Raw genomic sequence first — 18,550 nt, forward strand, 5'->3', positions numbered from 1 at the left:
CACTCTGCACAGCAAAGCTCCCCAAATCCATTTATTTCCTTGCTCAAACTCTTCCCTCCCCTCAGGGATCCAATCAGCTGGGGGGCACAGCAGTGACTGCATTCACTTCCTTCTCCATTTCCAAGCAGCCACTTCTCTTCTGGGATCCCTCATTTAAAATTAACAGTTTCAATTCTTGATAAATTTGCACTCTAAAAAGACAGTGTACCAACAGATCTTGTATTTTTTTGTTAAATTATGAATTATTTCTATATTTAATTAGATAAGCATCCTGCAGCTCTTCACTAGTGAAGAGCTTTACCTAGAGAAGGAGGTGGCTCCTAAGAGAAATCTGGAATCAATGTTATTTGAAATGTTTTCTCTAGACACTAGCTAGTCCCAAAGCATTCTGCTAAACCACCCTGCAACTGCAACTCCAGCTCCTTCCTTTACAGTTTTTGCAAAACATAATTCCCCCAGGAGGCCTTAATGGGGATACAAATTCAAGCAGGTGAACCACAGTCCAGCCCTGAGATATTTCTTGCCACTTTCCACCACCAGTTTCTGAAGAACTTCTTGAGATGGGCTGAAACTAAACACTAAACAGAGATAAGCACAGAGTGGTTTGGCTGCAGGCCACAATACAAAATCTTCCATATTTTTCCTCTTTATTTATTCATTTTATGCTGCTCCACTATGTCCCAATTCCACGTATCCACTCCTTGTCCCAGTGTAGAGGTGTGATATCCCAATCTTTCCTGTGGGCTGAGAGCCCTGGCAGTTCTGCAGAGCTCTCCTGAAAACAGGCAGCACTTGTTTCGATCTCATTTTGCCTGGCAGGAAACAAACCACAGCCTCAGCATCATTACCCCAACACTGGCGAGCACACACTTGCATTAATAACCTGATCACAATCTAACATTCAACCTCCTGCATTTTTCCCTAAATTGCACAAATACAAACTTTTTTTTTTGTGTTGGATGAGAGGTGCTCAAATTTAAAAGTATTTAATTAACATTTGCTGCAGATTTTTCTGCCAGTGCTGAGCAGGGAACTGTAACACATCAGAGGCTTTTTAATTATGGGAACTGAGGATCAAAAAACTGAGATCAAAACTGAACTTCAGCTCTCCTGTTAACACACAGCAAACACTTCCCTGCAGCAGTGTTGTTCAGGTGAACAAATGGAATACAAGAATTGAAGGAAATGAAATGAGTACACAAAAATTAGTAAGGGTGATCTCTGTTATAGTATGAAATTCTTGGTAAAGTTAAGGGGAACTTAAAACATCCCACAAGCAAACCCGCACAACTGCGAACACCACCTAGTTGTGACTGCAACTACTACATATACATAATGCTGGATTTAGGCTCAGCACAGCCGAACAGGAGCCAAAGAGCTTCCCTAAAACTCTTCTCTAGGATCCTCCCCTATGCATTCTTCAGCCTCTCTGAAAGAACCCTGAACTATCAACACCGAAAGTAAGACAACAAAGCAGAAGAAGGAAGGGAGGGGGGGAATTAGAAAACTATCAACCATTTCCTTTTGGTTCACTTCTTTCATTCTTAGATATGTAATTTTTTTAATGAGAATAATCATTAAATGCAGGTCTCATGAATAATTAACGGCATAGAGCAGAACCTCAGCCAGAAGGGAGGACACTCAGCTCTGACTCATCTGCACTTCCAAGAGCTTCGGCCAGACAGTTGCAGAGATTTATTTTATTAGGAGACAGAAGATCCTTTCTTAGTCTCAGTGCCAAGTTCCCCCTGAAGTCCTCTTACCTGCAAAGAAAATCTAAAACGACAACTATTAGACTAATGACAAATACTCACCACCATATTGTAGGCATCAGGAACTTCAGTTTCAAACTGAAACTTTCCCCCTTGGTAATAGCCCTCATCTAGAAAATAAAAACCAGAAAAATAGTCAACTAAAACAAAAACACAAAGATTAAAACAACAGCACAGGGTTCTCATCAAATACTTAAGCTGGTTGCACCACCAACTGCCACCTAATCCAAGGAGCGTGTGAGCAGCATCTTCCCACACTCCCAACATTTTTACATGGGAAATTTGAAGTCAGAAGAGTCAACAGTCCCAGAAAAACCCACCATCCTGATCACAGTAACAGGGCTACCCAGCTAGAGGAACCTTGGACTGAACTTCTCTCATCTGTAGGAAGAAAATCCTGGCATGTGGCAGACAGTACCCCATCAGTGACCCTTGGAATGAGCTGGAGAAATACTGCACTTGCTAACACATTGGTAAATCCTGCTCCAGGACTGAGCACATCTTCCCAAACCTGTGCTAGCAATCATGGTGAGTAGTACGAATGACTGGGCAAGGGCATGTTTCAGAGTGCACTCCAATAAGAGCAAGCAGGCTCTTTTATTGTAATTACCTTACAATGATGTATCAGCCAGGAAAACATGTCTGCCTCTCTGCCAACCTCAGACTCAATACTGAGTTATTTAAATGGCTAAATTCTCAAATACTACATATTAAAATATCTACTTAAATTTAACCAGGGATAATAGAATAGGGTGAGAGTCAGCCTGCAACTCCTGAAATAGCTGTGCTTGGAAGCTGCAATGCTTGCAAGTGATCTGAAATGTGTCCAGCATTGCCATTACTGAGGCTTTTCATTAAAAAAGGGAAACAGGTACCCAGCCCACACTGGAGGTTTGACACACCTGAGGGATGCTCTGGCTCAAACCACCCTGAGCACTCCAGCCCCAGCAAAGGCCAGGAGGGCTGGCTGGCATTACATGACGCAGGTTTTCTGTATTTTTTAAACCAACCCTGCAAAGAAATGTTCTGTGAAACAATCCACAGTTTACAGAAAGACTTAAGAATTTTGTTATTATCTAGCTTGTTCCAAACCACAAAAAAAACCTAACTTGTCTACTGTAGGTCATCAAAATCCTCTTTCAGGTTGCTGACTCCTGATCTGCTTTTCAATTCCATTCTCCATTCCCACTCCAATTCAATTCTGAAGTGTGCTGGATTTATTAAGCAATCTCAGGCACGCTATGCTCTACCAGAAAGTAAAGGGATATGCACTGATTCGTCTATGAAAAAAGCAAGATAAAAGCATTTATCTTTTGCGTTAAAAAAAATCAGGAAAGCAAGCCATTACTGAAGAACAAGAAGCAAGAGGTGAGTTACACTGATACCCCTCGATAAAACTGCTCCCTGTCAAATGTGCAAAACACTCACAGTGAGACACTGTTCCAGAAAGAAATCATTGGGAAAATGGTCCAATGTCCCTCAGGAGCTTGATTACCACCATTTATTCAACACAACACGGCTAACTGCACTTTATCCACCATCTAACACAATAATAGATTTTAACCAAGTGTCAGGAATTATCACATTTCCAAGTACAAAAGTTATTTTCCTTGGCTTAATTTCACTAGTTCCTTGATTTGCTGGACTTGGAGCAAAGCACGCAGAGCTCTTCACATTCTGCCCCTGCTAAAATGAAATAAATGCTTGATGATGGATGTATCCACACGTGTCCTATGTCAAAGAAAATCCTCAGGTTTAATGAGCACTCGCTGCAATGGTTGTCCAAGAGAAACACTCAAGAACTCTCAGAACAACTCTCGCTCCAAGACAACTCAATATTCATCACTGCATCACATTACAACTCATTTTATGTTTTGGTTTTACCTTGACACCAAACCATCAGCACTAACCAAAACCCACAGTGGGTAAAGCTACTGGCTCTGCTGTAAAATAAGCAAGGACATATCCACACAATTAGGAGAGCAAGACATCTCTCCTCCCCTCTTTTATATCCTCCCTCTATGTTTGTAAAGCAGCAATAAAGCTACTCATTACCAATCACTCAAATGTATATTAAAAATTCTGGAGAGCCTCAGCAACCAGCCAGAAATCTTGCACTGCATTACCAAGATAACCCTTCAGAATGGAGTCATCTTTCAGCATCTCAAGTAAGTTCGTTCTCAGGCTGGGAGAGACATCCTCAATTTTTTATGCATGGAAAAGCGGTGGGAAAAAAGGTCTGGCAGAATCAACAGTGAGGAAAGAGCTATAAATAAAACCATCAAATAAAACAGCTTTAACATATAACTTAGGAAGTTAGCCACAGAGATTTCTGCTAAAAAGGGAGTAAGTCTGAGCCACAGCTTTCCTCCTACTGCTTAAATTTATGTCTTCAAGCTCTATTAGCAGAGCAAGCACCCCTCCCACTTCAGTCTCAAGTTTCATTATCAACAACCTGACTAATCTTAGCCTGCATTTGTAGGGTGCTTTAATGTCTGAAAGTGCTCTGGAAAACACTTAACCAAATTATTTCCTCACTTTAGGAGAAAATGCAAGATAATTAGGGCAGGCCACAAAGGATGCACTTTGGATAGTAGCTCCCTGAATCAGCCTTGCTCAGCCATGCTCACCAATATTTGTGAGCACTTCACCAGAAAACAGGGTCTTTATTAATCCCCCTGGAGTGGGACTCAAATATCCACACCAACCTCAGACTAGTCCGACTGCCTGGGAACTGCAGGGAAATTTCATTAACTGCACTTACTCTTCTGTGTTTTTTCATGTATAAGCTACCCAAACTCACCTCCTTTATTTTTTTCCAGGTCATTACCATGTTTTAGTCCTCAGCTTCCAATTTTGTGCTCCAAATACCAGTGCAGCAGGCAGGACTCTGCCTGTATTCTAAGCATCTATCTCCTTATTTCCCCTAGATTTTACTCCAGCGATACTGGTGCAAAAATAAGAACAGAGGCAAGTGGTGGCACAAGGGCATTTTTCAGAGGCAGAACAACTGTTTCAGATGACAAAAAGGAAGAGAAGGTTCAGACAGCAGAGAAAACCAGCAGTGTCTGCCTTGGGAACACAGAGTTTTGTCCACTGCAGCAGAAAAATCCAAGTCTTAGCCATTTTCTAGCATGTGCTGCTAAATATCCACTGATGGCGCACTGCAGAAAGCTGCAACATGCAGGAATTGGACTTTCTTCAATTGTGTGGAAAAAGCAGCCATCCTCAATCAAGATTTTCTACAAAATCGTTTTAAATTAAAAACTTCCTGTCACCAGGATAATTTTGTGACGTTAAATACTGGCTGAGAAAGGTTATTGTGAGAGGTGCTGAGCAAGGGACCTGAAAGGATTTCTGCTTGGTGGTCAAGCTTATTTTCTTATTCAAATTAGTCTTTTTGTGCCAGCCTAAGGAAGCTTCTTTTACTGTCCTTTCAAGACCAGCCACATTCAAAATGACTGCACAGAACAAAGTCAAGATTCATGCAATACTGTTCAGACAATACAAAAAGAGTTGGCTCAAGCCCACTTCAGCCATAAAACTTCTGTGACAACCACTTCACTGCCTCAAGAAAACTAAGATTTAGCATACACTGAAGAAAACTTCAGTATTGAAGGGAGGCAGAAAACTACAAAGATTTTCTTGGTCTGTGCTGTGTTCTGCCTTTAGAGTGCTAAGCTATGGCTGATCACAAGATTCTACACCTGTATTATGCACAGCTGAAAATAGATGTTTACTTGGGTCAGGCTGCAATTGCAGAGACTTCAGCTGTGCAGCTATATTTAGAGTAACAAAATGTTAATTAAGATCATCTCACTGGCAAGATCATTTCAGCAACGAAGCTGGCACAAAACCCAGGCTCTGCATTCAACAGCTGGTTTCTGCCTGCAGCATCTTGCTGCACAGCAGTGAACAGACAAAACAATCCCTAGGATATAGACCCCTTGGAGTTAGGACAGCTTTTTCATATATCCCTGATTTGCACAGCGATGCTCTTGTAAAGTCAACTCCTTTCCAAAATAAAATAAAGGAGTATCTTATAAAACTGAAGGGCATTTGGTGCAAGCAGAATTAACACCCACCAAGTAAACATGATCACAACTCCTACACAGAATGACAGGGCCAAATATCTAGATGAGCTCTTGCACTGATTTTTGATTACACTGACAAGGGCAGCCTCACTCATTTTTCCATCACAAAAAGGAGTCACATGAATGGACATGTTAACAGACCACCCAAAATTTCTGCTGGACGAAGGGTCAGTTGAATCGGGCTAATAAACAGCAACAGTGACACCTAGTGCCGCTCTGATTTCAAAGTACTGGATCAGCAGAAACATTCCCAGCACTCCATTAAGTGCACACCACTATTTCTCCAGATAATACTTCAGGATGACTGACACACCTCACCCAAATTCTGTGGTCAAAAAGCATCTACAGAAAATGGGCATCTACGAGAATGAGCTGGCAGGGGGATCCCTGCACATCTAACTCAAACCATTCAGTGCACTGCACATGGCAATGTTCTCATTTAAGCAGCTGCACAGTCTCAAACAAAAACAAGAAGTGCATATGACGTTTAAATAACTTTCCATGCAAATTCATCCATAAAACACAACTTTCTAGTCTAAAATGCACAGCAAATACTAATTTTGGCTGGCTATTAAGACACTCACATGGAAATTTTATGAACTGTTTTTATTGACCAGCCTGCCAGCAAGAGCTTCAGAGTATACTTGTGTTAATAATAAAAGATCCGATTTCCACATATTTTAACATTCAAAGACTCAGACTCCTCCTTGTTAAACATCTTCAGGCATGCCTAGGTTTGAAGTTTTCCAGGAGCCTTAGATTGGTAACCTCTCTCTTCACCTCTGCAGAACCAAGCAATCAGCACCACAGAATACACAACCTGACAGGGCTGTAATGCAGTAATGCCCAGCCCAAGATTCCTCTCAGCAAATTAAACACGACGGTCTGAGACTGGCTGACATGCAAGCAAAGAAGATCTGAGTATTTCCTAACCTCACTCATTTTTGAAGGCCTTTTTATTGGAATCTGGTTGTCAAAACTCAGCCCACTTTCTCCATCTCGTTAACAAAATAGCCACTATTACAGCCAGACTTTCTTTGACTCGAGGCTTTATTGGAATTCCTCTTGAATTACATTTCCTAAACACCAACACACAGAGAAACAAAAGTAACATGTTCAAAAAAATTACCTGGGGTTACAGTTAGTTGAAAGTAATGGAGCTTGTTTGGGTCAGGAAAATTCACTTTACATGTACCTGTGAAGCAAAAGAATAATTTACATCAGGCAATGAGTTCTCCACTGTTTGAAAAGCAAATAAATCCTCTTTCACACTCTTCAAGCTGACTCCCTGATTAACCCCCACCTTTCAGTCAAGTGATTTCCCAAAGTTCTGGAGCATCACAAACCAAACTCGAAGTTTTCACTCTCAGATGAGATGAATTTAATGAGAACAGTGACAATGAAGAACAAGTGTGGGGAAAAGGGAACAATCTGCTGGAACTGTCAGTGGTTTCAGTTCAACAGCTGCAAGCTCTCAGCATAACAGCCCTTTGTTTGCATTTGATGACACAACTCAAGTTGGCTTCTCATGCAGGAAAGTGGCCTTTTTTGACTGTGGCAGAGACAAGCTGGCTTGAGGAGATGAGTCTATCCATGGATATTTTATCACCCATATTATGTAGTCTTTAGCTTCTTAACCCATCAAGCTGGCTGTTACTTTTCTATAGCCAAGGAGCTGAATAGTGTCATAGTTATAAATCCTATTTGCCTGAAAAAACCTAACGAGAACTGTACACAAATGCTAGTAATGCACTCACACTGTAGTAACTAAACCCACACATTTTACAGGTATTTGTTACCCTATAACAGAACCTACACTGAAAAAACTTAACCTAAAATTACTGTGTAAGTTCTCTATAACTGTCCTCAAGGAAGGCTTATGTCTCAAGTAAAATTCCAGGGCTAAAATCACATTATCTTGCCCTCTTTTTTTTTTTTTTTAAAGAGAATATGGATCACTCTTAAAAAATTAATTTTCATGAGTATTTTCACTATTAACAAAGACATCAGGTTACATCTTGAACACTGATGTGAAAAAACTGCAGGTTGACTTCATGTTCCCTGAGAGCTGAACTATTTGGTCTGCCCCTAAATCAGAATGTCCTGTTTTGAAAAGAAGAGAATAAAGAAAAAAACACGAGTGAGGACACTAATTGCACCCTTGAGTCCCAGGAACCTTTTGGGTGTTTAATTGAAAGTTTTGCTGCCACTCCCCAGCAATCAAATTCTGGAGGCAAATTATCAATAGTGCTTCCAAAGGACACTAATGAGGGTCCACCTCTCCACAGCCCCATAAGAGGAAGCAACAGAGAAAACCTGTCCAAGCCAGTGTGGTGGAGCTTTACACAGCTTTCCCTGGAGTTTAACAAATACCATTAGCATTCATACGTCAGTCAAAATGTTCACTCCAATGGTGCTTTCCCCCTTAAAATGCATACTATTAAATGTTATACTCACAAGGTAAATTAGCTTCAAGGTCTGCAACCTCTGTTGAAAAAAAAAAACCAAACCAAAGTCATTATTATAATATGCAAGCATAAAGCCCTTCTTGAAGGCCGAATTGGCAGATCTAATTTAAACCACCCTGTAAATCCAATTTTACTTAAAAATATAATTAAGCTGCAGTAGAAGTTTATCTTGAAAGTTCTCTTTAAGCCACTCAATTCATTACTAAAAATGCTTATCTGCCATACAGACATGGCAAATGTATCCTTCTCTGATGGGGAGTTCGGCTCTGCCAAGACTGAAGCACCAGGGCTGCTACCACACAGAGCACTGGCATTTCCAAAGCAGTTTGTTTTTGTCACTGATGTGCATTCTTATTCAATTAAAATTTCCTTGTATTTATTTCCTGAGCTTAAAAGTAATTCAGAAAAGAAAGGAAGCATCCTGACACTGTTCCATAGCCCCTAGGAAATGAAGTGTATTCCTAAGCCTGTCAAGTCACCTTCCCTGGGAGAACCCCTGCTTTTGTGTATTTTATTGAAGTCTTAATTACAACTACCTGTATTTCACATAAGTATGAAAGAGATGCATCAAGATATCTCCCCCCGTTACTTCTAGGAAATCTAACTGAGTATACTTCTGGCATTTCCTGCAGTCTTATTTTCCACTTCTGACTTTGCTTCCAAGGCCTCCACAGACACAGCCCATTTATTTAGGCTGACGACGTGCAAGAGATTTCAACACCAACTCTCAAAACCACACATCTGAAAAAAACTGTCATTCAGAGATCTTGGCACTGAATCCAAACTGATCCCATCACAACTCTCACTGACTCTCCAGAACTTTTCCTGCAATCCATGCTTACCAAACCTGGCTGGTCTCTGCAGAGGGAATGACGCTTATTTGACTCCCGCTTCCTTTGTGCTTGGCACACCCTGCATCTGCAACCAAGAGAATCTACACCAAGAGAAAACAACCCACCAAAGCAAGCACCGTGCTTCACACTTACCTAAAAAATTCACAGCTTCACTCATTTAAAATCCCACACTTGCAGCCAGAGGTGATTTAACCAAAGCCATGCACTGAAAGACAACACTGGAGCCACACTTCAGCTAAAGTACTGTCTTTACAACGCACACAAAAATATAATTTCAGCTGTAATCAAGGACTTTATTTCAATTTTCCCCTCCTGGCTGATAAAAAAAGACACAACAACCAACCCCCAAAGCTGCAGCTATAAAAATTTTTCATAAGATTATTCCCTCGCTCCTTTCTTAAAATTCACCAGCCTTTCAGAGTGGGAGGCACATCAATATTCACTACAGGGCAAGGTTTAGGACCTGGTTCAATTATTTTAAGGTGTTGACTGCTTTCCTTTATTGCTTTCTGTCCTTGTGTGTTGTTCAGCTTAATGAATCCTGCCTGCCCTCTGCCTGATCCCAAAAAAAAGGGATCAGTAAGGGCACAGCATGGTCAGTCCCAGCAATGGCTGAGCTGAGCAGCTCTGCAGAGCCAGGGCCTCACTTCTGCCTCCTGCAAGGTTCAGTAGAGAGTTTACAATCCGAGTTCCTTTGAAGTGTGAAAATTCCTGTAATGTGTTCACATTTCTGTGTTTCTCTCCGTCTTGGCACAAGAATGAACAGGTTTTCTTGTAAGAACATGAAAACAAAATGCTCACACTGAGGAGAAGGGAACGCTGTGCTCCTCCTCTGAAGGTGTGCAAACAGGTGGGAATGCTGTGCTCATAATAAATCCACACAAAAGTTTTGGAAACAAAGGCAAATGGCCCAAAATTGAGGTTTCTAATGAACTCTGCAACAAATCACTGAAACTAAGAATGAAACAACTTCACAAAGCAGATGAAGATCTGCTTCAATAATCTAAATGTTTAAAGCATCATTGAGTAAGGTTACTGATGTTTCTATTAATTGTGCCATATAAACAAATATTGGTGATTAACCAATTAACAAGCACACTTAACAGGCCAAAGCTCAGTGTTTCCAAATTCTGTGACTCTTTGGTAGTGACAACATTGACACTGGAACCACTTTTGTATGTTGCTGCTCAGAAAGCAAACATTTTTGACCAGAGCATTCAAGCTCCATTAAGATTCTGATGTTTTAACTTACACACTTTCTACATAAAGCAATACCTCTGGCATGAGCATTCTCTGGAAGAAAACGCCCCTTGTGCAGGCTGCCAACTTATTTAACCGAGATTTGTAAATAAGCAAAACATGGAAGTGACAATCAGAGCTCCAATGCACTGAACTTCCAAGAGCTCCAAAAGCTTCACTAAATTAAAGAACAAACTTAAAGGTTTTCTGAGCTCCTCTTTCAAAAAATGACTGTCACTACAGCTAAAGAGTGGAGAGAATTCAATTTGACTACTTTTCATGGTCATTTTGTGGAGAATCAGCATCTGTGTCTCAATTCACACCATTAAGATGATGAGACAACCAGAAAATCCAAGTCTCAGGAAACTCCAAATAGTCCATCTGGTGTTACCAAAACCTTGTGATCTGTTGCAGGAGAAGCCCAAGTGGAGGTGTATTTGCAGAGTCCTGCTCTTGACCCAGAATGCACTTGCTTCGACAGTTCCAAATGCTATTTTAAACCATAAAAAAGGCAAGGCTTAAACTTAAACCCAACACAAACACCTGAAGAGTTGAATGCAAACAGATTATGTCTCAGAAGCAGCTCAGGAACTGTAGAGAACAGAGAAAAGCTAAGCCTAACACAAGCAACCAGAGCTATTTATAAATGATTTCACAAACAATAACTCTCCCTTACCCATGACAGTTCTCGAGACAGAAATAGGAACACTCCTGCTGTGTGTAAAAGGCTTATGAATGTTCAATGCACACACCACAACCCCATTGCTCTGCTCCCTCACCTCCCCAAATCAGAATATAGCAGTGCTTTGTTTTGTGGACTACATCTTCCACAAAAATCAGGCTGTATGCTTCCTGCTGGAGTTTGGTTTTGGTTTTAAGTACACCAAATAAAATCATTACTTCCTCAACTGAACATTCTCATCCACAGCAGTATTACTCCTCTCTGGTTTTGTTCAAAAAGCCCCCTCTCCTGCTGTAGTCCTTTAAGACTTCTAGCGATGAAGATGAAAATACCCTGACACTTATAAAAATTCCATTTTCTAAGTACTAGTTCTAATATTCTATTAATTCTAGGAATGCTGTTTGCCTCCTAATTCTTACCCATCCATCTTTATAGCATTCCCTACTTCGCTCCTCTGAACTGTACAGACCAGAGTTAGAAAAAAAGTATTTTCTCCCCTCTCAACTTTCCTTGCCTGTTATTCTGAGGAGGAATATTACTATTTTTCAAGGCTTGAAGAAAGCAAATAAACTAATTTTTATTTACAATGGACTTTCACCTCACTTTCATTACCAGTTTCCCACTTCCATTCTCTCAGGCTTGTACAGAGGCACACATAAAATATTTTCTGGTTACATAAACAGGTTGTAAAAGCCACAGATATTGAAGACAACCAAGGAATAAACCTTGTTAACTCATTTTCATACATATTAAGTTATTTCAAGCTGCCACAATTAAACTAAGCACTAGTGGTAATATAAAACCGAATGATGCAGCTTAGGTGCACTACCAAAAACGCAGCATAAGGGACAACCTTTGTGATCCATGAGCTGCTCCTGCCATCCTGGTATGCCCTCTATCTTGAATTCAATTTAGCAGTCACTTTCATTATACACTATTAATCTTAAACACCACTTTGGATTGTCCTCGGCCCTTTTTACATTTCAGAAAGGATCTGCCTTTTGAGTTCAGCACTGCATGCTCACCATCCTCGAGGAGCAGTCATGCAGCCCCTGCTCACAGCTTAATGAAGCTCCCCTTAGAGATGAACAGAACATTAGAAATTGCCTCTGCAGCACAGAACAAAATGAAAGCTGCTAAAGCGATTGTACTGCTTGCTCTATTTTAATTTGGGTACTAGGCCTACAGAATTACGGCCTTACTCTCCAACTGAGCCGAGATGGAAATCCAGTGACAAGAGAATATCCAAATGACTCAGAATTACTTCCCAATAAAAAACTTTAGGGGTATGTCCATTCACAGTATGTCCATTAAATAACCCAACTGTCCTGAGCCATGACTGATACCTGAATATGTAACATGAGCAATTAAAGGAACAACTTCGATAAACTAACAAAGGGCACCAGTATTTCAAAAGTAGCTTTTCCACAAAAGTGGAACCAAGTCTGTTTACCTTGCACCCATCAGTGAAGTCAAGGTCAGTGCCTGACACCACTATCTCAAATACCAACTGAGATGTTTCTTCACATCCATAGTGCAAATAGCTATCATACCTAAATTACCACTTATTTTTCCTACTTTCAGGCAGCATGCAGTTGGTCCACACCAAGTTTTTAAGGTTTGTAAGCATCACCTACACTTGTCAGTGGCTGGGGTCATGGTCATCACTTTAATCAAAACAGCACTGATCTCCTGACCAGGCAGAGTACACAACACATCTGAGGACTGCAGGGTTATCGGTGTGACAACACATCCTTCAGAGATCCTGAACTGCTTTCCTGGACTGGACTCTCTATCAACACAAACAAGGCTGTCTTCAAATTACCTCCAGAGAAAAACCAGACACTGTCTGTGTCTGGACAATACCCTGAGCGAAGCTGGCAGACATCCGTCTGCAGGATTTATTAGACTATCCCCAATTTACTGTGGAGCAGGAATAGGACAGTGGTGCTTCGCCACTGACAGAACACTCTGGGCCTTCTCTCATCTCCTCCTCCTCCTCCCTTGTTGATGGCCAGGATTTCTCTTCTTTTATGTAGGACAGATTGTTTTCTAATTTGTTGCCAGGATACTGACCAATTGGAGCCTCTCCCCCATTCTGCCACAGTCATCTGTTTGGTAACTCCAGCCTAAGCACGCACCAGTAACAACTTCTACTTACAACTGTTCTTCCAGGCTCTAACTTTGGGATCCAATACAACAGCCTGAAGTTCAGCTGGGCTATTACAGTTCCATACAATCAGGCAATAACAGGCACTGGAGCTGATCCAGCTGCAGCAGCATCACTGCTGTGTGCACACCTTTAGCAGGCAGCTCTGCACTCCCATTCAAACTCATTCCTGCAATCTTTATGTGACCTAGAAACACTCAACCGCAGAAAGTTCACCTGCACTCAGTCTCACACCGTAGATGCTGTTGCAGCTGATTTATCCTGAAGTGTTGGAGCAAATTCTAGAAACTTTTGTAAACAAATGGTCCAGATTTAGCTTGAGCAGCTTAAAACAGAACACCCCTAACAAGTCTTTCCCTCTCACTTTCAACACTTACACTGGAATGACCTGCTTCTCCTGTCAGTTCCCATTTCACCCAGAAACCATCCTCAGCAGACTGACAGCTGCTCCTACAACTCTCTTGGGAGAGCATCGTGATTGTGGTGGTGCTTCCCCCCCGTCTCAACCTCTGGCCTGCTCTGCAATTTCAGTAATTCCTGTCAGGCCCCGGCCTTCGCACAAGAGCTCGGTGGTGAAGCATTCCTGAACTGTACCAGGAACTCTTGCAAGGCTAAGGTGGGAGCAGCACTGACTGTGCCAGGAACTCCTGCTGCCTGGACAAGGTGGGAGACAGGAGTAGGAATAACCAGTCATTCCCTGATAGCTTTGGAATGTTCCTCTCCTGAATTACTGCCTGAGTGAAATGGTACTACCCTCGCTTGAATTTCAAAAAACTCCAGTAATCTCCAAGAAGGCATTTAACAGGAGTATGTCATTGATTCTGGGGGGGAATTTTTTATTATGTATTCCCATGTATACATAGATAACCGTATGTGTGTGTGTTACCTCTGCACATTTGTCTGTATATATATATCTATATACACCTTTGTGTATGAGTGTATGACTTGAACACCCTATAAAACAGTATACATGTTATTATCTTGAATATGTGTTATGTTTATAGCTGATTAATAATTAATATAACGTTGAAGTGCTTTTATGATTAAGTTCTGCTAAATCTTTTACACATAACTGTTGACTCTGAGCCTGAGGCTGGATCCAGCTGCACTGAGACTCCTCCCTGAGGAGTTTAGAAAGGAAAGGGGCTCATTCTGAACCCCCTGACTCAACGAAGTGTCTCCTTTAACTTTTCCCCCCTTACTCTCTTTTCATTCCAGCCTCTGCATATATGACTCTAAACTGATTCTAATTTGATTTTCCTTTATATGTATTATCCATGCAGTAAGCAGTAGCACAAACCTTGCCACCAACCTTTATTGTGCTTTTGCAAATTTGTATTAGGGCAGATTTTCACCAACACCTTTGGTAGCGACTCTAAGTGACCTAAACCACTCATTTCAGAGCAGGGGTACAACTTCCATGCACAATCAGATCAGGATCCAGCACTCAATGCTTGTCAAAGCCATGTGAGTGCTGACCTGCTTTTAACGTTTGTCAGTCTGGGACTGTTCAATACTTAGTGTGTGCTGGTTTGCTAACAACCACAACAATTACAATGTCAATACTAATTTTCTATAGCTTACATTCTCTTCCTCTCCTGCAGACTCGGGTATGGGTTTGAAAAACGTGATTGTTCTAAGGGCAGAGTAACGTTTCTTTGGCATCTCATGTGAAGGGTGTTTATTTTACACTGCTATCTTCCCCTCAAGTCTATACCTGTAGGTTAGGGAAAATCTCAGATTATATATATTTAGTAATTTGGCTTTGTAGCTTAGTCTGGTTAAAGAGCTTATTTCTCCTGCCTGAATCTTTCCCCCCGTCAGAACTGCAGTTAAATGAGGATTTCCAAACTGGAAGTGTAAGAGCGATCACAATCACAACTTACAGCATAGAAAAATTCCCTGTCCTTACAACAATACAGAGAGAAAATTCCAGATACAACATTCCTACAGTCTAGTCCCTCCCAGTGCACTGAGGCAGCAGCACCTGCAGTGACACCTTGCTCCAGACACCTGACAGAATTTACCCCCATTTGGGAAAACACCATATGCAGTGCTAGTTGGGTACTATCAGTCAGGCAATTACACCTGCGTTGGTCTCAAATCATTTTGAAACAAGACCAGGAATTGTGGATTTCCTTTGACTGGCATGAATCCCTATAGTGGCAGCTGACACATCAACAGCAGTGTATTTGCTACTGGTCATTTTCAGCAGAAACATCAACCTGAACAACACATTCCTTGCCACTAACACTCAGCTATTACCAGAGGGAGTGAACCCGACTTTAAGCCATAGTAACTGCAAGCTGTCAGCATCTATGGATTTTTAAATATAGTATTATCTATGTTACAAAAAAAAATTCAAGTGCAAGAAAGAGCTGTCCCTGATTTAACTATAATTAATTATTGTCTCATGAACTACCCCATTTACTCACAACTGCCATAAAGTAGGTTTGGGGCTTTTTTTTTTTCCACCAGCTGGTAAAAACCTACAGCAACCTTCCTAAAACACACCACATTGCAGTACAATCACTGGTTTATTATTCACAACTTCATACTCAACTTCTAGTGACTCCATCCCTACAAAAATCTCTCTCTGCATTGCTTTTTTAAGCTTTTTAAAGGGTGCTGCCTCTGACCTGTGCCATTAAATTCCACCAAAATGCTGTTGTTACTTTCAGGATGGTCTTTCCTGTGACAGGCAGTTACAGTTTTGCTCAAAAACTACATTCCTATCAAGGCCTCCTCCTCCAAGTTTAGTTACACTTATGTGGCAATTTTTTATCATGTTTTAATTGATGATGGACTGATTTTCAGCAGAGTAAGGAGGACACTTGCTTTGATTTTCATTATTCAATAAAAGTAAGTGTCCTATAGGCAACAAGCTGCTGGAGATGTAGGTCAATACACTACACTAGTAATCCCAAGCAAAGTCACAAGCCATTTGAAGAACTCTTGTGGGAATTTATATGCAATTTAGTGCTGTTTACTGGCAACATACCCCAACCCAGTAAATCCCAAAATATTTCAATATATTCCTTCACCTTTAACGAGTAACTTATCCCGGACAGACACTCTCCGAGTGGAGTCAGACGCTGGGTTGGATGCACGGGGGCCTCTGACACCATCATCCCGCTTCAGCTTGCTGGCCAGAGTTAGCATTACTGCTGCTTCCCACCTGGAACACAACGCGACAGCACGGACAGTCACCAAAAGCCCCCGGCGAGGGGGGAGGAGCAAAACAAGTCACGGTTTGTTTGTTGAACAAGGAGTGAAGTACCATCATCAACACAGAACTGCTGCACACGGGTAACAGGGCTGTGACTGAAGGTGAGGAATGAGCTTGTTTGGGCAGTGAATACTGAGGGAGTTTCAGTGCATTATGCCAAGAGGAAATTCAGTTTTCTGGAGAAAGGTCAGGCTGACAACATTCACAGCCGCCTCTTGGCTGGCCAAAAGAAAAAAAATAAATAAAAACGAGAAAGGGGAGGGATTACTGGAACAACTCTCAAACACTAGGAAGTGAGCTTTGGGACAGCTCCCATGGCACAGGAGAGGGACTGAAGCTGCGAACAGTGCAATTATCTACACAGCTGCACAGCGAGAACTCCTCACAGGGCAAAAACCCTACACACAGAGGCTGAAATGGAAAGACACTTTTGCTGTGCCAGCCGTCCACTCTAGAAGATAACTGCACAGATAAATTAATTACAGTAAAAGGTGGTCAGAATGCCAAAGTCATGAAGCCAAAACATCGAGTCTGCCATAGCTTAATACGTTTTGACACTACTCCCAGTTGAAGGCAACTCCTCCTTCTATTAACATTGCCTAAAACCAACACAATGCTGACAAAATCCAAACCCTTCAGGCCCCCAGCCACTAAAATGGTAGGAGAAATGATTATTCTTTTAGTCATATCAATTAATTCAACCAAATAAAGGGGGGGAAAAAATGCAAAAAGCCAGGGTATAATCTTTACTTGGATGTTGAGAAGAACTTAACAGAAAAGTGAGCAACAAAGAAAGGAAAACATTTATTTCACAAGAGTCCCTAACAGTAGGAAACTCTGGTGAGATTTACAACAAGGTCAAGCTCCCTGAAGCTGGCAAGTAATGCGTGTGTCAGCTTCAAGATGTATGTTTAAACACAAAAGTAAAGTTCAGGGTAAATGTAAAATCCAGCTCGCTCAACTGAAACAAACCGTAGGTTTTATCCCAGAGAAAGAAAGAATAAGCAGAACAAAACAGTCCGTTTTTCCCTGGAGAAGGAAAAAACGACAGCTGCTTTAAAAAAAAAAAAAAAAAAAAAAGGAAGAGGGGAGTAGGGGGTCTGAAAAGTAATGAACGCGACCATAAATGCAAAAAAAAAAAAAAAGAGAGAGAAAAAAAACCCCTGTAAACCGCACACCAGCTCTCCCGTCAAGAAAAGCCCCACCTTTTAGGTGCTCATTCTAAATAAATTCAACTTCGGTGGGCACTAAATGCCTAGACACCTTTACAGCTTATCCTAAAAAACCAGGAAACCCAAGACAAGCGTGACCAGCCTGGAAAAGAAATTATAGGCTTCGGCTATATCCCAAACTCTAATGGAACACAGCAAGAAAGCACCAAATCGCAGGTAAAGCTTTATCAGAGAGATAGAGAAGCAAGGGAGAGGTGCTGCGCTTATTTCTACGGAAGGGAGCAAGAGTCCCGGAATTCTCCCGCTCCTCCGGGAGGGGAGATAGCGGGGGCCAGAGAAGCCCCTCTGCAAGGCAAGGGGATCGCGGGGAAGTGGGGCCGGGGACCCCACCGGGAGCCGAGGCCTGGCGGGTCGGCAGATGTGGAGACACCGGGAGCGGCCAGGCCCGAGCCGGGGACTGAGGGAAGGGAGCCAGTCCGGACGTACCTGAGCGGGGCGTCAGGGCCCGGCTGCCGCGGCCAACACCATCCCCGGCGCCGGCCTGGGGGAGCGGCGGTGGCGGCTCCTCCTTCCTTCTCCTTCCTCCTCTTCCTCCTCCCTCAGCGGGGATCTCGCGAGAGTCCAGGCGGGGCCGGGAAGTGTCCCCGCTGGGCTCTCGCGAGAGTTTGGCGCGGTGGCGGGGAGGGCGTTTGCCGCCGGGAGGGCGGCGCCATGTTGGGGCTGGCCCTGAGGGGCCCCCCTCAGGCAACGCCGCCATATTGGGGCGCTCCGTCAGCAGCAGCGGGGTCTTGCAGAGCCTGAGGGAAATTGATGTCGTTTGAGTCATCTGTCCCCAGGCCTAATTTTCGCACCTTTTGTAAACGGAATCGC

General features: G+C 42.2%; 1 protein-coding gene across 2 annotated transcripts in view; it reads right to left on the reverse strand.

Annotated features, from left to right (window-relative positions):
* UBE2F (ubiquitin conjugating enzyme E2 F (putative)) overlaps positions 1–18,309 on the reverse strand; it is a 54,556-nt gene extending 36,247 nt beyond the window's left edge. For both annotated transcript variants that reach the window (XM_048308854.1, XM_048308853.1), the window contains exons 1-5: positions 18,167–18,309; positions 16,324–16,457; positions 8,324–8,353; positions 6,996–7,061; positions 1,815–1,882 (exon numbers count right to left, since the gene is read on the reverse strand). In XM_048308854.1, the coding sequence (XP_048164811.1) occupies positions 1,815–1,882; positions 6,996–7,061; positions 8,324–8,353; positions 16,324–16,441 (282 nt within the window). In that variant the 5' untranslated portion in view covers positions 16,442–16,457; positions 18,167–18,309. The remainder of the gene's footprint in view (positions 1–1,814; positions 1,883–6,995; positions 7,062–8,323; positions 8,354–16,323; positions 16,458–18,166) is intronic.
* Between the last annotated feature and the right edge of the window lie 241 nt (positions 18,310–18,550).

This window comes from Corvus hawaiiensis, chromosome 7 (assembly GCF_020740725.1).
Source record: "Corvus hawaiiensis isolate bCorHaw1 chromosome 7, bCorHaw1.pri.cur, whole genome shotgun sequence".
In the NCBI taxonomy this organism is placed as follows: Eukaryota; Metazoa; Chordata; class Aves; order Passeriformes; family Corvidae; genus Corvus; species Corvus hawaiiensis.